This window comes from Chionomys nivalis, chromosome 20, assembly GCF_950005125.1.
Source record: "Chionomys nivalis chromosome 20, mChiNiv1.1, whole genome shotgun sequence".
Classification (NCBI taxonomy): domain Eukaryota; kingdom Metazoa; phylum Chordata; class Mammalia; order Rodentia; family Cricetidae; genus Chionomys; species Chionomys nivalis.
Window position 1 is genome coordinate 35,927,534 of NC_080105.1, and position 24,164 is coordinate 35,951,697.

Consider the following 24,164-nt stretch of genomic DNA (forward strand, 5'->3'; position numbering starts at 1 on the left):
TTTCACTACAATCAACACAGAGTGTCTTGGGCATCTCAATATTTTGACTGCAGAGGTTGAGGGCATTCACTACCAGATGGGACACAGCTCATCAAGCAGCTTCAGTTTCCTGGTCTCTATGCCTGACATGGGTCCAGCTGCAGGCATGGGGTGACATCAGTTTCTGTGAGCCACGCAGGGGCTAGGCTAAACGTGTGCTGTAACATTCCTGTAAGAAGAGTACCTGTCTATATTCGAGAATACAGAGGGCTGGCCAATAAGCAGGCCACCCAAGGTCACTGCTTTCTAGAGTCAAAGGTGTGTTGACACATCCCCGTCTTCCTCTTGGGACCTCACTGGGCACTCTTCTGACATTCAGCTGTAGTGACATTTCATTTGTATTTTAATAAATAAAGCTTGCCTGAAGATCATCAGAAAAGTAAAACAGCTACATTGGCCAGTCTTACAGGTAGTGATGACACACACACCTTTAATCCCAGTAGCCACAATGACATGAACCTTTAATCCCAGTAGCCACAAACATGCACCTTTAATCCCAGTAGCCGTACTAGCTTGCCACAGAAACCAGGCAGTAGTGGTGCACGCCCTTAATCCCAGAACTAGAGAGGATTATAAAACGGAAGAAGACAGTTCTCAATCACAGTCTTATTCTGAGATTCCTGGAGGCAGAATCACAATTTTCAGACTGAGGTCAAGGTAAGAGCCAGTGGCTGGATGCTTTGCTATTTGTGGTCTTCAGGTTGAACCCCACTATCATGCTACATTCAGTTGTTCAACTACTTCTAGCTGCAAGATGAGCTGTGCTGGCAGCTACTTCACTGATCCACACTATTCAGAGATGGCTTTGAACAGCTTCCTGAGAGCTACAGATTATCAGTCTTCAAAAGTAATAATGGTAGCTAAACCGTGGTGGCGCATGCCTTTAATCCCAGCACTCAGAAGTCAGAAGCAGGCAGATCTCTGTGAGTTTGAGGCCAGCCTGGTCTATAAGAGCTAGTTCCAGGACAGGCTCCAAAGCTACAGAGAAACTCTATCTTGAAACAACAACAACAAAAAATAAAAACAAAAAAGTAATAATGGTAATGGCAGGGTTCACTGTTTCAATAAAAAGACTTCTGGGATTTTTCATCTTAATTGTTTTAAAAGAGGGAAGATTCTAGTTTTTAAAGTCTCATAAGCAGAAATATACTAACACAAATCTGGTTTAAGTATTCAAGTTGGAAACAATTCTTTAGACATTTTTCTAACAGATTAAAACATAAATATGCATATTTAGATTTTATTTTATAGTGAACGTGTGTGTGTGTGTGTGTGAGTGTGTAGGTGTGTTTTTGTGTGTGAGTGTGCATGCACATGAGGTCAAAAGACAAGTTTTGTAGAGTGGCTCTCTCTTACCCTTATGTAGGTTCAGGGATGAACCTCAGGTGTGGCAGCAAGCACCTTTACCCACTGAGCCATCTAACTGGCCACACATATTTATATTTAAAAAGTGGTTTCTATATATGTAAAAAATGTTAAAATAAATACAGTGTTATCAGGTATATAAAACTACAGTTGATTATGTAAATCAATTTTTTCCTACTGCAGAAGTTGTTCCTTATGTAATACTTTTCAAAAGGAATTTATAAAATTCCAAAGCAACAAGAACAATTGGACAATGTTTATATATCAGGAAATTCTAAAGAAGGAAAATTTAGATTTTAAAATTTGAACAACTATTGGGTGCTCAGACATAGGGAAAGCAGTTTGTTGTTGGACAAAAGGACAAATATAGACATCACTTGGAAGGGGTTGAAAGTTGGTAGGATACAGAAGCAGCTTCACAGAGGGTCTGAGAAGCAGTAAAGAGAATGGAAAACCAGAATAGGGTAGCTGGGGAAGATGTAGCATATGGCTCAATTGGCATAGTCCCCAGCCAAGTATAAGACCAAGCTCTGGATCTCAGCTAGGACACAGGTGATACTCAGAGGTTCAAGTAGCATGCACACTGCTGCAGTCCACTCTTCAGAGATGAGCGAATCAAGCCAGGAGAGCAGCCTGGATCAAGAACAAGTATGTTAGTCCTTGGAAAATTAGCATAAAGTCACTGGGGTACAAGGTGGGAATTCAGGAACTTTCTTTAGATAAAACGCTGGGACCAAGTCCCAGGGATCAGTTCCATCAACGTTTAAATGGGCTCACAAGCAACTAACTCACTTCTTATATATTTCTATAGGTCTTGGTGTTTGACGTGAAGTTGGAACTACAGGTGCACAGTCAGGAGAATACAGTAACTAGTCCAGCTGACAGAGTTAATTTACTTTTATTAAAAAATCATCTCCTTTCCCAATGATAAGGGGCCCTTTCAGTTAATCACTTCTCCATTTTGTTAATAAGTCTCAATTTCTCAAATACAATAATCAGTCCAACTATGACAGAAGAGAGTCCATTTCTTTATTATCTATGGATCCAGGAAGAATATTCTAGGACTAGGGTTGGATGTGGGCTCAAATAATTGTGCTTCATGCAGCAATTCATAGACCCAGTGTAATGGTGACTGCCACAATCCATCAAGGAGAGGGTGAAAAGATGGCAAGAAGTTCTTGTGGGAAGTACTTAGGGTCAGGACTAGGACAGGTATGATCTGCCTCTGCTTACACGGGCAGTCACTTGGCCACACGGTGTGAGAGATGGAGGAGAGATGAGACCAAGGTTAACAGTTTACATTCTGTCACACCACGTTTGGAACACCAAGTACTCAAGTGTCAGAACACAGTCCAAGAATGGAGTCATATGAGGAGGATTCTGAGTGCTTATGAGAAAACTCCAAGAAAACAAGGCAAGAAACTTGTGACCTCGGTTTCTTCAAAACATGGAACTGTTCTTGGAATGCGCTTTCATGCCCCACCCAGGTATAGTGGATAGGAGTGAGTTTACTTCAGTCTACCATTCATTACAGCTGCCTACCGTTATCTGTTTATATGCCTCCAAAGAAAAAACATGGTTTTGCCATGTGCAGCTTGTCCTTGCAATTTTACAGTTTACTCGGGTGACTCGCCTTAGCCTTCAGAGTATAAATTGCCTGATGTATTGTTCTGAATAAAGTTAGCTATCATGTGAGATTTTAGTTCATCTCATTTTTTTTAAAGAAAATGTAACTTCTCTTTATATATTTGACAAAAATCTGGAGAAACCATCAAAGTAAAAACATACAATGTGAGTTTTGGCATTTGGCATACTTTTGCCAAGAAAACTGATATTTATAATTTATATATCCGAAAACAACAATGCATACAATCTGCAAAATACAAAGATACTTCATACCATTTTAGCGTTTTTTAGATCTCTGCTCTGCCAGGTTTATGCCACAAACTAGAAGGGTAAACATTCATGTACTAAAAAGGATGAGAGAGAAAAATACAAACACTGTAAGAGGGATTTAAACTAACAATCCAAAACTGAGGTATTAGAAGGCTCATGGCAGGAAACATCTAAGCCGTCTTCATTAGTTTGCAGGGACACAAAGCTGCTGTGGCTCACTCAGGCTGACAGCCTACGTGCACATTAATGGCCACGCAGGCTGTGTCTCTCCTAAGTCTTCAACACAGCCATCATCGACTTGTAATTTAATGTTTGTACTTGCTTTTCTTCTAGCTGTGTATTCCCAAATTTGTCAAAATGCTTCTGTACCTTTTCCCCTCCCCCCAAATACTGCCCTATGATTAAGAAGCAATTTGGATCTGGTTCTCTGACCCTGGATGTTGAGATACTGATATTTTGTTCTGTTTTTCACTCATATGAGATGAACATATTTTTTGCTCTTTTTCCAAATATCCCATATCTGTATCTAGAGAAAGCTGAGCAGTAGTTGCTCTATAGTTTATAAAAACATAATTTCAACTAAGTATAGCTGAGAAGATTATGATGTTTCTATTTTACTCTCCAATTAGAAATTGAAGTATTCCTAAACTAAATCTAGTGACAAGTTCCTATAGTTAAAATATCAACCAAAATAACTAGAGCTCTAACTCTAAAATTCTGAAAGTTAAACTTCTTTCATCATTGTTAGCAAACCTCACTCTGAAAATAAAGTACCAAATTCCCAAATAACGAAATAACACATGAATAATTTTGACAAATATTAACAATTAAATGTGATACAACTAGAATTTTGTGGCTTGAAATTGAAATATTCTAACAAGACTTTGAAAAAAATATTATAGTACTATTTTTTTTAACAAAAAAGGAAAATGCAGACACCATGCACTTATGGGAAGGCACTGCCATAGGACTTTAAAATTCTTTGTAGTTTTGGAATATGGTCTGATGAAGTCCAGGCCCTCTGTGCAGCTACAGATGATAATGACTTTCTGACACCCCTGTTTCCACTCCCAAGTTGAGATTACAGACATGCACCTCCACATCTGATTTCACGTGATGCTTGGATTTGAACCCAGAGCCTCATGCATGATGGGCAAGTGCTCTACCAATTTGGCTCCTCAGACCCAAAGGATTTTTGCATGTAGTGAATTTTGATAATGAGCTGGATTATTTTCACAGTAGATGTTTTAAAACACCTGTTTCAAACTACCCAATCACAGACCTCAAAGCTGGCCCGATTCCTCTGTACTCACAGGGCCACAGAGTATAAGATAAAACCATAGACTTCTAGAGTTCACAGAAAATTTAGACCTGTCTTTTATTATTATTCCATCTAAGAAATTATATCTTACACTTTCTAGAAAATTAGAGCAGTTGACATTCTTTTTTCACATTAGTGAGGAACGCTTGGGAAATCTTATCTCTACAAAAATCTATCATTTCTTCACTATTAAGAACCGGTGAGCTTCACTTCAGGTTCTAATCTCAGGTTTCCTACTCATAAAAAATGGAGAAATTTGGGGCTGAGTAGAGAGCTCATCAGAATATTTCTTTTACAGTAATAAAGACCTGATATAAAATCCCCTACACCCATATAAAAGCTGGATGTGGGTGCATGGGCTCCTATAACTCCAGAACTGGGGGTGGGAGCAACTATTGTGGCATAATAGCCACCCAACTAGTGCCAGGCTCAGTGAGAGACATCTGACAAGGGTAAGGTAGTTATCAGGACACCCGGCTGATGGCTTCTCCTGGCCACAGGTACACATAGCAAGTGCATCTCTTTACTCTTGCACACATATCATGTGAGTGTGCTTGCACATGTGCACATATATAATTTAGTAATAAAAATTAGTAAACATTTCCAGTTTACTGTGTAGATCCTCTAAATTCAAGCTGACAGAACTAAGATGAACTTAAAGCAGAGATTTTTAAAAGTTCTATTTTTAATTACCATGCTTTCCAAAAGAAACAAAAATAATGTGTCAATGCAATTATGATCCTGGAATTTCCCAGTGCAAACCTTTGCAAACAATATTTAGACGTTACTTATTACTGGAGTTTAACTAGGGCCTCGAGGCAACAAAGTACATCATTATCCTTCCTATGAATAACAGAAAGCAAAGGTTCACTGCCAAGACACAGTCTCGTGTTACTTCGGGTCAGCAATGTGAAAATTTACTCTGTGGTAAGGCCTGGTTTTCCCAGGGAGGAAAGATTAAATGCCAGATAAGGGATTTACTACTAGACAATTAGAGAAATTAATGCCTACAAGCTGATAATACCACAAAAAGGTAATTTGAAACAATTACCTGAACAGTGTACATTGCATTTCTTTTTAGCAATCAAGAAACAGAGAAATGAGAATGAAGAATAGCAGGAAGAGTAAATATCATTTGTATTAACCAGATAATTTAGAATAAACATCATTAGTAATTTCCTTTAAAATACATTTGCTTTAATTAAATCAAATAATACTAAATTTTAATGTATTCAATTATACATAGGAAATTGAATACCTGGTAATAGGTCCTATCTGATGCTGGCAACTGTACCAACAATTTTCATAAAACATTAAAGACCAAGTAACTTTTTACATTTACATTTAGAAATCTGTTGGGCAAGAATCTTATGGGCCATATTTATGATTTTCTTCAAGTAGCTACAAAAGCTGTTCATGGTAGTATTATGTTAACTTTCTCATATGGCTTGAGGCTTATTTAAGAGTCTAAGAAGATAAAAGAGGTAGCACTTTCTTAGCTTGCTGGGTGGTCTAAAGGTTAAACATCAAATTCCCGGGGCGGGAAAATCCCAAGGTACTCAAGGTAAAATGTTTTGATGCTTAAAAAAATAAATCTATATGTAAAAACACAGCTGAAGACAAGCCAGTAGTATATTCCTGGCTGAGATCAGATAAGAATAAAGGTGTTAATAAGAACAGGCCATTTATGAGAGGTTGTTTTGTTTTGTTTTAGGTGCATGGGTGTTTTGTCTAGGCACCACTTGCATTTCTGATGCCAATGAATGCCAGAAGAGGGCATCAGATACTCTGGAACTGGAGTTACAGATGGCTGTGAGTCTCCACGTAGGTGCCAAGAATCAACCCTGGTTCTCTGAAAGCAGCCATTGCTCTTAACTGACAAGCCATTTCACGGGCTCCACGGTTTATGTTTCTATGTGAATTGATGCTATAGCTTATTCTTTATAGATCTGTCAAGTACATTTCTTAATAACTGATAAGCTATAAATGAGGACATTCCTAAGAAGGCAGTGCAAAACCACGAACTATTGCTTGAAGCTTTTGTCTTCTTGTTTATTGAATGCCTTATTCCTCTAATACCTCCCTTGACCTACAATTTCATGGTTTTCATCCGCTACTGAATACTTCCCTTTGAGTATGCCTATTGCACTACTACTCCCACCTTAGAAAGCCTCTGTCTTACTTCCCCGTTTAGCTAGCTCTCTTCTCCTCCCTTCTACTTCTTTCCTACTTTTCCAGCAGGGCTATTGGAGAAAGCAGTCTACATTTCCTGTCTCAGATTTCTTCTCATTTTCCTTTGAACTTAAGCAGGCTCGACTCTCTTCTTCCACTAAAACTATTTGTCAAGGTTGTCAATGACTTCCTTGTTGCTTAATCCATAGGTCAACTCTCAGTTTTCATCTTACACCATTTAGCACAGTTGGTAACTCCATTGAAAAATTTTTTGTCGATTTCCCAAACCTGCTATTCTTCTGCTATTCCTGTCCAACTGGAAGTTCCTTTTTGGTTCCTTTCTTTAATTAAAATTTTCTTTTTATATGTATGAGTGTTTGTCTGCATGTATGTTTGCTCACCATGCTGTGTTTAATGTCCAGGTGCCACACTTGTGAGAAAACTCCATGATACCAACACAAAAGTCTTGTGACTTCAGTTCCTTCAACAACAATGAATTCTTTTTTAAAAAATGGCAAGTCAATCTTTTCAAATTACATACATTTACTTATTTATTGTACATGTGGTGTATGTGAGTGCCTGGCATACTGTGGAAGGAAGCTGGAGGACTACTTGGGGAGGAGTAAGTTTACCTTAGATTATTCAATACAACTGACTATTGTTATTTGTTTATAAACTTCTATGAAGGCATATGCTTGCCTGGCAATGGCTTGTCATTGAGATTGTACACTTTACTCGTGTGATTCCTCTTAACCCTCAGAGCACAAATTGTCTGATGCTTTGAATAAAATTGGTTATTGCATCAGACTGTAGACCGCCTCATTTATCAGCTCCACCGTCTCACCACCTCTAGGGCCGTGACACCCAAAGCAGCAAGAAAAGGGTATAAGATCCTCTGGAACTGGAATTATACAATAAACAACTTGTGAGTACAAGGAATCAAACCCTGGTCCTCTTCAACAACAGAAAATGCTCTTAACCACTGAGCCATCTCTCTTAGTTTCCCATTTGGGGTACTTTTAATTTACACCATGCCCTAAAATTGGCCCTTAATCTTCTTTTTCTTTTTATCTATAGTTATTCCCCCATGATTCTCTCATTTATCACACAGGCAACAACAGTTATTTAGTTTCTTGGGTTTCCCAGTGCCTAGAGGAATTTCTGACTTCTAATAGGTTCTCAAACATCTGCTGATGAGTGAATGCATGGCTGCAGCTGGAAAGCTTACTGTAACTGTTAGATGGAGACTCTTTTAACAGTTAAAATATATTTGTAAAAGTTACTTCAAAGCTAGAGTGCAATTCAGTGGTAGAGCCCAGGGTGAGCATGAGTGAGAACCTGGGTCTGATCCTCAGCACTTTGAAAAAGGAAAATCAAACAAACAAATTGCAATAATTTGCTATTTTGTTACAGTTTGAATGTTAAATGCTTCCCCAAGAGATTAATGTGTTTGAATCCTTGGTCCTCACTTGGTGACAGTCTGGAAATTTGTGGAACTGTTAGGGCATGGGGCCTAACTGGAGAAAGTGTGTCACTGTAAAGCCAGGCTCATGCCACTAATCTGAGGCTGTAAAACCTTTGGGAAATGGGCCAGATGGAATAGATCACCTAGAGTAGAAGGGGGTGAGTCTTAAGGTCATTGCCCTTTCAGGTTTCCTGTCTTTCTGCTTCCCGAGTGCTAGAGGATGATAAACCAACTGCACCTGTTCCTGTCAGAGCTCTCAGCGGCCATGCCTTCCCCACCATGATAATGGACTGTATAATCTTCATCTCCCTTTAGTAGCTTCTTGTCAGGTACTTGTCATATCAGTGAGAAAATTAACAAATACATAGCCTTAAAAATACATTAGTAAAACATAGATGCAGAAGTGATAGTGTAAAACATAACCATGTGTCCTTCTAGAATGGGACATTTCCTTTTAATGATTTATCTTTAATTTTCAGATACACATATTACAGACTGACATAAAGTTTCATCATATAGCCCTTGAGGATATGGAACTTGCTATATAGACAAGGTTGGTCTCAAATTTATCAAGATCCTATGCTAAGATATCTAATTATTATAGATTACTCAATTTTGTGTATAGGAAATAAATTGAAAACTAAAAACAGAATGTTCAACTTTCAAACCACTAGAAAGACAAAAATCAAAAAAATGGATTCAATCTATGCCAAAGGATACAAAGAAAGATATTCATAAAACAGCAAAAACAATGCAAACATGTTTCCAATCACAATAAATAGATCCAATCTAATGACAAAAGACACAGCAGGAACATATATGCATAAAACAACAAAAGGAAACACAAACATGTTCCTAGTCACAATAAATATGATAGTGTTAAAATGCCTCATTAAAAAAAATAACCTCTTGGGATTAGTGGGTTTGCTCATTAGTACAGTGAAGGTTTATTATGTACAAGATACCCAGCACACACAAATACAGAAAGAGAAACTATCATATAGTGCTTTTCAAAAATTCATATAAATGTTCCTTAGAACTTTCACAGTTAAACACTATTGATAATATCTGAAAATACATGGAATTAAAGGCTAGAAGTATTAAATGGGACAATGAAAAACTCATAACTAACCATGAAATAAGTAGCTATGGATCACTGAGTAACTGCTAGAGAAAAGTATTATGAATTAAATGAAACAGAGTTGAGTTTTTGATAAATCTCAGTTAAAATGGAAAGAAACCACATGAGGAAATCTGAGTAACAGAACATGTATGGTGATTATTAATATTATTTCTAATAAATAGGCTATATAAACTAACCATTTATCCACTCTTCACAAAATCATCAACAACATAAAAATGTGAACGTTATCAGGATGGGAAATAATTATAAAAACTTCATAAAAAAGAAGTATTAAGAATTAAAGTAGAAAGTTGACTTCTGTATGACATGAAGATTTTAAAAATATCACAATGATTTTAAACAAGAAGCTAAGCTTACTGAAAATAAAAATAAATCACCCATGTTACTTGGGAAAATGTGGAAGTTATATCAGTTTATAGTAGATACTTGCACATAAAGATCAGGGGTATGTAATTCATAGTAAGATTACCTGCATGAAAATGATAAAATCAAACTCAGAACACAAGAATGGGTGAAAGAACACAAGAATAGATAATTTCTAGAAAAGAAACTTTAAAAAGTTCTCTACCACAAGCTGGTCACGGTGGCCCATGCCTTTAGTCACAACACTCAGGAGGTTGAGGCAGGTGGATCTCTGTGAGTTCAAGGCCAGCCTGGCCTGTATATAAAATTCAAGCCAACCAAGGCTACACAGAGAAACCGTGTCCTAAAATAAAAATGTCTCTACTTCACTAATCAGGAAAACAGAAAATAGATTATACAAGCAATCAGTGGACAATATAAAGTGAAGGTGGAATATGGAAGCCTATTACTAATTGCAAATGAAGTATAACTTGGTAAAACCAATTTAGACAAGAATATGGACAATGAAATGGATACAGTAGATTTAGGGGTGATATAAAAAACAATGGGGGAAGTAGTTAAGGAAAAGTCTGTCTTAAATTTTCTTGTTTATAGATATATGTTTACACGTAGATAAAACAAATTTTAAAATGGTGTGTTTTCTTTTTAAAAAGATTTGTGACTTTCGTTGAATTTGTTCTGGACAATTTCAGACATTCAGGCCATGCTGATTACTTTAACTGTCTCCCCCTTGGACCTCCTAGCCACTCCACTAAGCCCTCTCCTCTCAAAACTCCCTTTCAAACACCTTCTCCTTCTGAGAGCCACTGACTTTAACCAGAATCACCTGCGTGATCATGGGTTTAGAGCCTAGTGGACACCTCAGTGATATGTTAACTAAAGATGCTGACGGCCCCTACCATAAAATCCTTCTATAAGAAATATTCACTTCATCTGGGAAGGGGTGGCCCATGGGCCCTTCTTAATAGACGACTGATTGCCTGCTGGCGGACACAGTATTGTGTAGGTTCACTGTAGACATCCACAGCTGCTGTGAGGCTATGACTACATTGGCTTTGCCATTCCCAAAAGTCAATATTCACAGCCTTTCTCCCTATCTTCTGGCTCTTACATTCTTTCTGTGTCTCTTCTGCAATGATTCCTAGCCTTAGAGGTGGTGGTGGAAATATCCTGTTTTTGGACTAAGCACTCAACTGTTACTTAAGAATAGTGTGTTATCTTTTATAAAAATATATTTTTGAGATTTTAATTACATTAGTATATTATCTTTTCACAAGCAAATAGAAAGTGTATTAGTCTAATCTTGAAAAGAATTAACAACAGTCTATAGAGGCTGTCACCAGGGTCATAGAGACAGCAAACGAATCTAGGACTAGAAGTCAGTTGTTCTGACACCCAATCCAGTATTCGTTCCTATTACACAACTTGGTATATTGGAATAAAAGTACACTGCTTTTGCAATCCTTCAGGCTTATGTTCAAATGTCAGCTTCACCACTTTCTATTTAGGTAACCTTGGGAAAAAAAACTGTCTTGCTGAACTTTAGCTTCAAAACAGATAAATACTAAGCCTACAAATTATAAAGACAAAGCAAAAATTAGTGAGAATACTTTCTCTGGTTATCAAGATCTTATTTGGCTGACTCTTGAAATAGTCTAAATGCTCAGCTTCATGTCACAGGTTTAAACTAAGTCTCTCTGTGTTGCTGTAGGTTGGATGCTCACTACATTTGTCCATGGGATAAAATTATTCCAGCTGCCTGCATTTCATTGAGCCCTACATTTTATCACTTTTCTCCCAGCCTCACTCACTTCCAAACATCTAGCATATACAATGTGCAGATACGCTTTACTTCTTGAGTTACAGCTAGATTTCAAGGCAAAATCTTTAGCTATGCACTCAACCATGGCCAGTACAATGCCTTTGCTGCGGCTTCAAGATGAAGGTCCCCATTAGGCTTCTGTGTTGAAAGCCTGCTCTCCAGCTGGCAGCCCATTCTCAGAAGTGATGAGAACTGTAGAAGGTGGGGCCTAAATCAGGAAGTCAGTCACTGGGAGTGTTCTGGTAGTGTTGTGTCTCATTCCCAGACCTTTTCTCTCATCTCACTGCTTCCTTTCTGCCCTGACATGAGCTTCATGCTTCTGTAGCCATGGTGTTCTGTTTATGGTGGGTCCTAAATAAAGGAGTCAAGGGCTATAGACTAAAATCTGTGAAACCTCGAGGCAAAAGGAATCTTTTAAGTCAGTTTTATATATACTTTGGTATACAGGCTCTAAGACAGTTTTTCTAGGAGGCAATTAAAAGACAGGAACACAAATACAACATCAGTTGAAAGACCCCCGGTGCTGGGGAGACTCTCACTCAAGTCTCGGGATAACACGACCCCCCAGTAACTCACGAGAGACCGTCCTTGCTGCAATCACACGAGGCTTTAATGATGAGATGGGACGGGAACCAGTGCACTGGGGCCGAGACTCATAACCCACGGAGGGGAAGAGCTCGACCCCTAGTGACCGGGAGAACCGATTTTTAAGGGAAGAAAACCACAGCCCAGTGATCCGGAATTGGCAGGGAGTGTGTCACAGAAAATTCTGAAAATACCAGTGAAGATCACAAGGGGGCAACTCCCTGCTTCTCAAGATTATTCTCAAGATCACAATCTACCTTTATCTTCAGCTAAATCCTAGACTTTTGATTCTTCTCTTCCTGCTTGGATTTTTGGCTATTTTCTTCCTGCTGGGGGTGGTGGTGGTGGGGGGAACCTGGATTTATCCAGGGCTTTCTTTGGGAATTCCTGGAGTTATCAAGGTCTTTCACAGTGTTTACACCATTTCCACCTAAGTAAATTACCCTGAACTTACCAACTATATTACTCAACTTGAGCTGCCAAACAGCAGACACTCATTTCTAACGGTTTGGGAGGTGGAATATCTGAAAACAAGGCACTGGCACATTGTTTGATTGTAAGGGTCCTCTTACTGGTTTGCAAATACCCACTTTCTATGTCCTCTCTGAAAAGGTGATGATGCTATCTCCGTGTCATCATTTAACCTTGATAATTCCTGAGCAGCCCAATCTCAGTCACAGCCACATAGGTCAGAGCTTCAAGATGATTTGTGGAGGCCACCAACGTTCAGTGCATACTGCCAATCAGAGGGCAACTCCTCTGTCCCTTTCTCTACACTCTCACACAAACTTTAAAGACGTTCCAGCAGGTCAGTCTTACCAAGTGGGCATTTTACTCTGCGAATGTTATAGATCACCTGAAAACAAACAAGATAGTTCTTAAGATCACACCCAGAATCCTTGGCCAGTGGTCCCTGTCAGTGGAACTGCCTGCTTCTTTGACCTATGTCAAGGTTAACTAACCAACAACCTCCCTTGAAACTCCTGCAGCCCCAAGCTTTGGGAAATCCACGTGACAGCACTAAACAAATGGCACCCTACTGGTAGGATTTCACACTGTCAGTTCAAGCAAGCCAGTCTCTGTCTGTTAGCCTTGGCCCAGCACCTAGAGATTCTGTAACTACTCAAATTCTGACCTAGGCAGGTTTCCTCCCAAGTCTGCTTATTTCTGGGGTATTCTTTCGAATTGTACTCTCTTCTCCACAGCTCATCCCTCACAGAGATAATCTGTATAATAGTACGACAGTTGCCACATACCATTAGACATTTGTTAAAAACCAAATGTATAACACTAAGAGTGGAATTTTAATGTGTATATATTAATATCTATCAATACTAGGGAGTAATAGTTTGTAAATGTAAGTCTATCAGTTGTATCAAACATATCATGCTGCCAGATACTGGTAGTAGGAGAAACTGCATATGTAGGTATATGAAAAACCTTTACTTTCTGCTACATTTTGTTGTGAATTTAAATCTGTTTTTTAAATGGTCTGTTATTTTGCTTTGTTTTTGAAAGAAGAATATTGCTCTTAAAAACTACAGTACACTTAGGGAGCATATATTTCTGAATAAAAATGTAAAAATATCAAAATATTAATTTTTAATTTTGAAAGATAAATATACTACTTCTTAACTCTTAAGTTTGGAAAGATTATATAAAAGCATATAAGAAAATACATGAACTAAAAAAGGTATAAAAATTTAAAATAATGTTCATTTTTTTCATTACAGAACTCATTGAAAACAATGTCTATTGTTTTTATTTTATATACTAGGAATTGGATGCATGGTATCGGACATGTTATACATGTTTATATATGTGATATATAATTTGTTCATTAAAATTCATATATTTGAAACTTTGCTAGTTCTTAAAATAAGGGCTTTAAAGTTAAGTTATATACCTTAACTCATTTGAGCAACATTTTTATCATAATGATCTAATTTTGTTCCTTATGTCTTTATTGAAAAAGTTTTTTTTCTGTACAATATATTCTCATAGTGGCTTCCCCTCCCCTACTTCCTCCCAGATCCTTGCCATCTCCAGACCCATCCTATTCCACGCCTCCTTTTTCTTCTCTTTCTTGAGAATACGAGCAATCAGGTTAACAAACAAAAAAATCCCAATAAATTAAATTTTTAAAAAAGAAAAAAACCAAGAAACACACACACACACACAGAGAGCTTTGTGGTAAATGGGAACAATTACAGAGAATTTTTTCCCCCAAAACAGGGTTTCTCTTTGTAACAGCTCTGTGTTGGAACTCACTTTTACAGACCAGACTGGTCTCGAACCCACAGAGATCCACCTGCCTCTGCATCCCGAGTGCTGGAATTAAAGGCGTGCACTGCCACCACCCAGTCAGAGACACAGTTTTAAAGTAATGACTGAGACACAACTCTAATTTAGTTCTTACCACATACTAAACTACGCACCCAGCCCTTTTCTTATGACAGGATCTTACTGCCTAAACCGGTCTCACATTTACAGTCCCTGCCTCAACCTCCCAAGCAGCTGGCTATACCACTGTTTAGAGCTTGAATAAGTTCTAAACCACAGATGATTTCGTCTTGGCAGTCTATTTCTATCCATCCTACTGATGCTTTTGTTTTGTTTATCTAAGGGTTACTTAAATGTAATAGCAATGAAAGCCAAAGAGAAATGATCTGGGACCAAGTTTATAAAACCAATAATTAAATTTATAAAAACTGATTTGAATGACAGTTTGTGAAGAGTTTTCTGTATAACTCAGGATGGTTTTGACCTAACCATGCTGTGGTCTCAGGCTCCCAGATGCTGAGAGTATAGGCATGTATAGCCACACCCAGCTAAAACAGATATTAAACTGAGAGTTACAGGTAATTATGGGATGAAAATAAAATTAAAACAACCACTAACCAAATAAGATGCTACTTAGCACTAAAGATCTTTATAGGTAAAATGGACTTCATGGATCCTAATCCCATGATACTTCTGAAGGGGTGAAACGATTTCCCTGAAAGGTAAAATGGTTTAATCATTGTCAAAGAGACAGACAAGGCAGAGAAGTCAGTGTTTTTATACATCCTATCGTATTTGAGAAGCGTTTGTAAAGGCACAGTTAACACACAGTTCTAAGTAAGTTTTTATGATTTTATTCTTGCAGACTATTTTCAGATGCTTCTTTAAACTACCTACGAAAATGCTGGAAATGGCCTCAGTGTGAGATAGGTACCAACACAAGCAGAGAAAAACTTGTCATTCAAAGAAATAGATCAAATTCTTTTAAGCTCTTGGCCTCCAGGATCTGCACAGCTTTTGCCAGGGCAGGCTCCCAACTTGCCAGCAGATCATACAATGCTCTTGGGAAATGGTTCTAGGATCGCCGAGGTGTTTAATTTAGCAAAAACTAAAGTCAATAAATTTCTCCTCCTATGAGGAAACTCTGGAACTCAAACAAGAAAGCAAAGGCCACAGTTTCATTAAGCCAGTGGGAGTATACTTTTATAGACTGAGATTATCAAGGAATGAACATATATAGATATGTACACATACATACACACACACCTATATGTTATATCTTATATAGAGTTATATTTGTTGCAATTCTTAGACTTGGGGTTTTATTTTTATCTTTTAACGCTTTTTAAGTAAAATATAACATTCTTAAAGTGAAAGCTTAAATATTAAGACACGATATTTGAAGTGAGTAATAGAAAAACTACATTGACTCAATAAATTAAAAGACATTTATTGAAAATATATAGACAAGAAGTGGAGGAACATCGAAACAGTCAAAGATTTGTTAATTCAGGAAAATAGTTGTTCTTGATAGCTAAGACAACATATTGTATTTTCTCACAAGAGAATTTCCAACATAGTACTGTGTCAATTTAGAAAAAAGAAAACTCACTTTCGGTGTTTAAAAGACAACACATGTTCATTCTAGCTCCATAGCTTTAGATGGACAGTCAATACGTAGCTTTCAGTGTGGTTCCAACAGGAAAAACAGACTTGGTGGTAACTGAAAATGGGAAGGGTGATCACCTGAAGGCGAAGGCGTACAATTACCATATTGTGCACTGGAGGACAAGTTGTTTCATTTTGAAGTGGTTCATCATTAAGGAAGATTCCACCAATTTCCAATCTAACCTGCTTCCCCTTCTTCATAAGCATATAGCTGGAGTACATTTCTCAATACCTTGCACTTAGATATACACATATTATCAAATTTAGAAAGTGTAATAGCATGACTGGAATATATGTCATTAACAGGCCTGATACACATTTATGTTCCTTCTGTTTTTTTTAACCTTGTAGTTATGTATGATATCAGCATTCTGATTAATCTTGGAAGCTGTTAAAGAAAACAAGCTTACCTTGCTCTCTGAGTCCCTGAATAATCATATGGAAGATAGAAACATAAAGAAGTCTTGTTAACTATATATCTGAAACAAAGATATTAAAAGATTATATTGTGCATTAACTTGATATGGGTCTTCGAGATGATGTGAATTTCTTAATGGGAAACAAAATGAAAACACATCTTCATGGAGAAGATTGTTGTGGAAGGAATATTTAACTAAGTAAACATGTGTTATATTTGTTTTGCTGCAGAGTAGCTTTTAACTATGTAAAGGTGTTGTATTTGTTTATGTTACATTTGTTTAACAATGTAAAGATGTACTGCTGTCTCAATTTGATTGGTCTATTAAAAAGCTGAACGACCAATAGTGAGGCAGAGGAGGGATAAATGGAGCTGAGGGATAAATGGGAAGAGACAAAAGGGCAGCTAGCAAGCCAGATATGGAGGAAGCAGGAAGGCAAAATGGACAGTAAGTTGAGGAGGTAAATGAGCCTCAGAGCAGAACATAGATTGAGAGAAATGGGTTAATTTAATGGAAAAAAAAAAAGCTAGCTAGAAACAAGCCCAAGCTAAGGCCGAGCATTCATAACTAATAATAAGTCTCTGTGTCATAATTTGGGGACTGGGATTCAAGAAAGTTTCCTACAGAAGAGAACATCTCAAGGAAAAGAAAATCTTCCTGGAATGTGCACTAGTCCTTATATTGGTCCAATAATTCTCATTTACCTTTAAAAGTCAACCTATCCCCAAGAATTCAACATATTTAATTAAGTTAATATGTTCTCTCTCATTTACTAACCAATTTCTGGTAAATGATGATGGAAGTACCCTGTTCACTTCTGTCACTAATTTCGCCTGCCATATGTATCTGGCAGTTCCAAGTGACTAGTGCTAATATAGGTGTGTGTGCTTTGCCTGAGCACTTGTAGGCATTCCTACTCAACTGCTAAGAGGACTTCTAGACACAACTTATGATCTTCCTCACCACCCCATGTCAGAAATAACTCGAGCGTTCATACAGATTGCTCATGTAGTAACAGCCTCAAAGCTCACTGACATGCTACTATCAAGACGTAGGTCCAGGATTCTCTGAGTATCCAGTATCACCCTACAGCTAGAGTAGCTCTAACTCCTCATGTATCAACAGAGTTGACAGCAAACGCAAACATATGAACTGTGAACTTTTCTCACTAGCTTCACAGGGAAAGTTCTCTTCTGTGGGACTAGAAGAAAGGAAGCAAGGTGAGAAGTAGGCAAACCTACTTGTGAAAAAGTAATAAATTGAGAAAATTTATATCTGTTAGATAATTTCTACCATAAACACAAAAAGAGACCATGTGTTTTTATTAAGAACAGTTAAGGAGACTCTGGCTGGAATGTTGGGTGGCACAGGTTTCACTTTCTCAGAATTTTGGACAACATGGAATCATACCCGACCCCCTACATGCTTCTCTTTTGAAAACTTCTTCCTCAGCTTGTGGTGCTCTTTAAAAAACCCTAGGTGAGGTGAGGTCTAGTGTATATTAGGGATGTCACTGAAGTGAGTCTATGATGGTTTCCACTTGGCTCTGTTTTGTGGTCCACCATGATGTCAACTGTTTCCACATGTTTCTGAACTGTGAACTGAACTGCTATGTATGCCTTCTCTGCCATGATAGGTTGAAACTTTCAAACTTTCAATCATAATAAATCTTTGCTAGCTTAAGTTTATTTTATGTCAGATTATATGATCAAAGGGATGCAGAAGTAACTAATTAGAGATGAAAGGAGTCACTTGCTGACACAATTACTAAATTGATAGTTATTATGAGCCAGGTGGTCAGAAGTCTCAATACATAATTTTACATGTGCAACATCTCAAAGTAAGAAAAGCATAAAAACATTTGCTTGAACACTAATGCTGAAAAATACATAAGGATGCATATAAACACAAAACTTTATTATATGCTTAGAGTGATAGAAATAAAAGTATAGATTTTGTACCTGCTATTACAAAACTATAATTATTCTGTTTATACTTGCTCAAGCTATTATAACCTAAGTGTCTATTCATTAGTCTTCACAGGTACATAGTACAGCATATGACTTGTCTGCTCAGTGACCTGGGTTCAGTTTCTAGCATCAGTAAAGTAACAGTATATTATGAACAACAGTCATTGTCAATTTTCATGGGGTGATGTGCAATGGGCTTTAATTTTAACATTCATATGCAAAATAGTCTCTGAAATTAAGGCCCACAAAACTTAGAAGTGACTCTGAAAACTAAAACGGCTCTTCATGGAAGATTAGAGCAAAACATCCAGATATAGTGTGGTGGCTTGAAAGAAAATGACCCTCAAAGGGAGTGGCACTATTAGGACGTATGGCCTTGTAGGAGGAGGTGTGGTCTTGTTAGAGGAAGTGTGTCACTGTGGAGGAGGGCTTTGAGGTCTTATATATGCTCAAGCCACAACAAGTGAGACAGTCTACTTCCTGTGGCCTGTATGATGTTGGATTCTCAGCAACTTCTCCAGCACCATGTCTGCCTGCACACTGCCATGTCTTAACATGGTGAAAATGGACTGAATCTCTAAACTGTGAGTCAATTAAATTAAATTAACCTCAATTAAATGTTTTCCTTTATAAAAGTTAATGTGCTCATGGTGTTTCCTCACAGCAATAAAAACCCTAATGAAGACACATAGTTCTAAGTCTTATCCAAACAATGTGGCTTCTCACAAATTATGTCTCAATAAGAAAAACTCCAAAATAAGCAGCAGCTCTGAAGATGAGACAGCACGATAGAAAACACCTCACAAAATACTGTGAATTCAGGTTTAAAACATTGAGATACTTCTGTATAAGATGTATAAGACATCCAGGGTTATAATGTAGTCTACCATTCCATGTTCATCACTAATTACTACACTTTATTTTTAAGCATTCCTTTGAAGATCACTACATTGGAGGCGAGGGTCAGCAAACATGGGAACAAGTCAAATACTAGCTGTCTCTCATCGGCAAGACTTGACTTATACATCAGCATGAAGTTTCCACACTCTTTGCTTCCCAATGTTGGTGCTGGGTGTCTGTTAGGCGCTGGGGAAAAAGTGAATCGAATTTTCCAAAGAAGTGGTTTAGAGTGCTGTAACTTCAACTGGTGTTAGGAATCGGACATTGTTTCTTCTTGAAATGTTTGTCTTAGCTTGATAAATTCAAGGTGAAGGAAAAAAGGAAAACTTGGTAAAGATGGTAAAGTAGCTCACCTTAATTTTCCTACAAATCATGTGGATGAGTTATTTTTCTGTTGCTATGAGAGGATACTCTGACAAAAAGCAACTTAAAGGAGAAAATGGTTAATTGGGCTTAAGGTTCCAGAGAGGTTACAGCCCATCACTGTATGTGATGTAGCAGAAGATAGTCTGGCAGGAAGAAGGGTCATCACATTCCATTTTCTCACAGGAAGTAGAAGGAGAATAGGAAGTAGGGCCAGGTTATAGAATTCAAAACCTATCCAAGAGACATAATGTCTTCCATCAAGGGACTACCTTTTATAGATTCTATAACCTTCCCAAATAATGCTTCCAGCTGGGGATCACAAACAAGGCTGTTGAGGATATTTCACATTCAAATGTATATATGCATATGTTATCACATATGTATATATGACAAAATACAATATGATACATGAACTCATAAATGCAACAAAGTATAGGATTAGTATAATTGTTTTAATGACTTCTTTAAAGACTTTTCCTCTTTAACCTTTGGAGTATCATTCATTTCTTTAAAATTATTAAAGATAAATTATATAGTCAGTCTCTAAGAGGGTAGCTACATTTTTTTAAAACAGTCCAACCCCATGGTGGCTAATGCTGGTTGTCAACTCAACAGGATCTAAACTCACCTAGGTAACAAGCCTCTCAGCATGTCTACTAGGAGTTTATCTAGACTGGATAATTGGTATGGAAAAAAGAAAAACTGTGCATGACACCATTCCATGCACTGCACTGAATAAAAATCACACTGTGATCTAATCATGAGCAAGCACCTTTTCCACATCCTGACTGTGGCTGCAATGTGACCAGCCCCTCACATGTCTGCTGCCAGGCCATCTCCACCAAGAAGGGCTGTTCTGACACTGTGAGCCAAGATAAGACTTCGCTTTCTTGCAGGGCAGTGGTGGTGCAGGCCTTTAATCCCAGCACTTGGGAGGCAGAAGCAGGTGGATCTCTGTGAGTTCGAGGCCAGCCTGGTCTACAAGACCTAGTTCCAGAACAGGCTCCAAAGATACAGAGAAAACCAGTCTCAAAAAACAAACAAACAAACAAAAAAGATCTGCCGGGCGGTGGTGGCACACGCCTTTAATCCCAGCACTTGGGAGGCAGAGGCAGGCGGATCTCTGTGAGTTCGAGACCAGCCTGGTCTACAAGAGCTAGTTTCAGGACAGGCTCCAAAATCACAGAGAAACCCTGTCTCGAAAAACAAAACAACAACAACAACAAAAAAAACAAACAAAAACAAAAAAAGACGTAACTAATACAAACCTCAAATCTGGATGGAGTCGAAAGAATAAATATTTCTTCCTTCAGGTTGTATGCCAAACCTAGTCTTGTAAAAGTGAATGATCTTTGTAGTTAGTGTAGCTAGGCTGAAGGTTGGTTATAATGCTCTGTGAATGCGTTTTGATTTTAATTTAAATTAGCATTAGAATTAAATTAGGGCATCAGGCTTAAATTCAGACCTATAGTAGTTCCAGAAAAGAAAAAGAAGAGAAATAATATAAGAAACACTACTAGAAACTTTTTGTTTGTTTTGCTTTAAAGAGACAGTTTCACTGTGTAGCTTTGGAGCCTGTCCTGGCACTCATTCTGTAGACCAAGCTGGCCTCAAACTCACAGAGATCCACCTGCCTCTGTTTCCCAAGTGCTGGGATTAAATGTGTGTACCTCCCAGCTACATTATAAGAAACATTTAAATGTGAATTTCTGTAATGAAAGGCCTTTAAGTACCTAACACAAGCAATGAAAAAAGTGTTCAAGTCAAAGCTCATTATGGTGAAAATTTTAATATTCAAATAACAAAAAAATATAAAATGTTTTACAGAAGGAAAAACTACAACATGCAAAAGATGTGACAACTATAATGTTGAATCAGAGCCTATGGGAAGGGTAAGACACAGGGCTTCAGGATCATTTTACTTCTTAAGGAATACACGGATTGTGTACAACGGAAGCAATAGTAATGTAAACAAATACATATAGATAATAAAGGGCTGAGGAGATTATTCAGTGGTAGAGCACTTGGGTGGCTTGCATGATGCCCTGGACTTGACCACCAGTAACATAAAAACAAACAAAAACCATGAAATATGAATGAAGGCAAAATAAATCCACTGGCTGCTTATTACACACCAGCTGTTCCATTCTGCTCCAAATACATTAACTTATTGAACTCCCAGAGCACCCTTTGAGCCTGTTAGTCTCTTTCACAGACACGGGAGCCGGCATTGAGTCATAAGACTTCATCCGTAATGGCACAACTAGCAGTGTCCGCGTCAAACGTCTGGCTTTCTGAGCACAGTCAGGTGATGAGGTCTCGTAAATCTAAAGTCAATTTTTAAAAAGAAGGAAAGAAAAAACTATGTGCACGCTCCCTACCTTGGTAATCTGTTTCCAGATCAACTATAGTCAATTAAAGTTTTTGCATGGTCAATCAAGATGCTAATGTCATGCTGCTCTCTTAAGCCACAAAATAGCATATCTGTTCTGTGGGGATCCAAGGTTGAGTGTGTTTGCCAGTACTTTATGTTTTTTTTTGTATAAAATTAATTTACATAGTGTGTTTATGATTTATCACTAAACGAAGGTGAATAGTGTAGCATATATTCTCTAACCTAATGCACAAACCTCCACCCAAACCATACCAAAAAAAAAAGCTGTGTACTTGTATCTGCTCACTATTGTATACTTACAGTACAAACAATAGACAATTTTAGTAAGGTTTAAAGGGACACAGCTGCCATTTTCCTAAATTATTTTCACTTAATCTAGTTTTCTATTCTTCTAGTCCTGGAGTAGAAGAAGTATTCTCAAGACCAAGTTCCTAAGCCATTCACATGACAATTAAATTCAGAGCTCTGACAAAACAAAACAACACCACGCCCCTTACCCTTGCCTTACCTTATGTCACAAACTACATTACAGCCCAACATTTCCATGTGTCACTTCTGCAGGAGTTGGCTCCATTCACAGTTTACCATCATTCCCGTCCTATCTATCTTCTGGTTTGTTTTATTTACTACTCCAGGGACTGAATAATTTTTCCTTTCTTTTCCAGTTTGGCAGCATCTTTCATGGGATTTCCATACACTGATGAGGCAGATTTTGATCTATTCTGACACCTTCAAAACTCATCCTGCACTTGCTTCTCCTATCATTTTCTCCTTCCTGCCTTGCTCAGTCAGTCTTGCCCTCTTATTCATGCGGCCCTCCATCACTTCTTTGTTTTTAAGCCTGTCAAGTGGTGAGGGAGAGTCTGGTTTGTATTTGGCTGCTCGGCGGTCGCTGCAGCAACCTCTATGGTCCTGATGCATCACTGACAGCATCACCCACATCTTCGCAGCATCCCTGTGAAGAGGGACGCCTGGCGTTGATCTGCGTCCTTGCCCACTCGCTTTCAGCGTCCTCAGTGCCTCCACAGCCTCCACTGTCCAGTGTCACGGTGACCCCCGCCCCTCCAAGCCCTCCCTGCGCAGGTCGGACACCCGGCAGCCCAACTCTCCGCTGTCACCTGCCAGGGGCGCGCACGCGCTCGGGCACTTACCGTCTCCTTAGCAGCAGCCACCGGGATGGGCAGCAGCCCCCTGGCCCGGGGCGGGTCTTCGGGTTCTGGGGCCGCTAACTCCGAGGGCTCTGCTCTGGGGTCCCCATACAGCTGGTAGCACACGAGGCCAACCAGTCCCCCGCCCGCCGCCGCCGCGATGCTCAGCTCACCCCAGCGCCGCCGCCGCCACGCCGCCTCAGCCACGGCCCCCTCGTCGTCCTCGCGGCAAGAGAAAGGCCGGCCCGACAGTCCCGGAGCCGTCCCCGCAGGCCGCCCCCACGGTGACAGGAAGGGCTGCTGAGGGCCGAGAGTCGGCGACAGCCGAGGCGGCGGCCACAGGAGCCTCCGGAGCGCAGCCATAGCGGGAGCCGCGGCCCGAGCGGAGGAAGAGGGGGGGCAGGAGGGGCAGTGCTGAAACCTCGCGAGAAGTCGCGGCGGGGCGAGCCCGTGCTGCTGCCGAGTGACCGCCGCCGCCGCCCGAGCCCTGCCCGGAGCCGCTTGGGGATGTCAGCGCACCCGGGAGAGCTGTGGAGCCCCGGGGAGGCCGGGCTCTTCTGCTCAGCCACGCCGTCGTCGTAGCTAACGGCCTCGCAGCCCGCGGTACCTAGCAAGGGGACCCAATCCCGGGGAACCGCTCGTGGGCGGAACTCCGGGAGCCGAGGCTGCGGGGCCACCCGGCGCCCCTCCCAGAGGCGCCCGGCTCCTCACCGCGCTTCGTCCTCGGACACCCTGGGAATGACTTGTGGATGTAACTTCACGTGCACAGCATCGAGGAAACAAAATGACATTTGCTTCAAGTCATACAGACTGCATTTGTGAATTTAAAATAGGTGTTTCGAG

General features: G+C 39.3%; 1 protein-coding gene across 2 annotated transcripts in view; it reads right to left on the reverse strand.

Moving 5' to 3' along the window:
• Nucleotides 1-23,853, reverse strand: part of Micu3 (mitochondrial calcium uptake family member 3) — a 70,910-nt gene extending 47,057 nt beyond the window's left edge. The window contains exon 1 of one of the 2 annotated variants that reach the window (XM_057752297.1): nucleotides 23,325-23,853. In XM_057752297.1, the coding sequence (XP_057608280.1) occupies nucleotides 23,325-23,684 (360 nt within the window). In that variant the 5' untranslated portion in view covers nucleotides 23,685-23,853. The remainder of the gene's footprint in view (nucleotides 1-23,324) is intronic. The other variant, XM_057752296.1, reaches the window with a different exon arrangement.
• Between the last annotated feature and the right edge of the window lie 311 nt (nucleotides 23,854-24,164).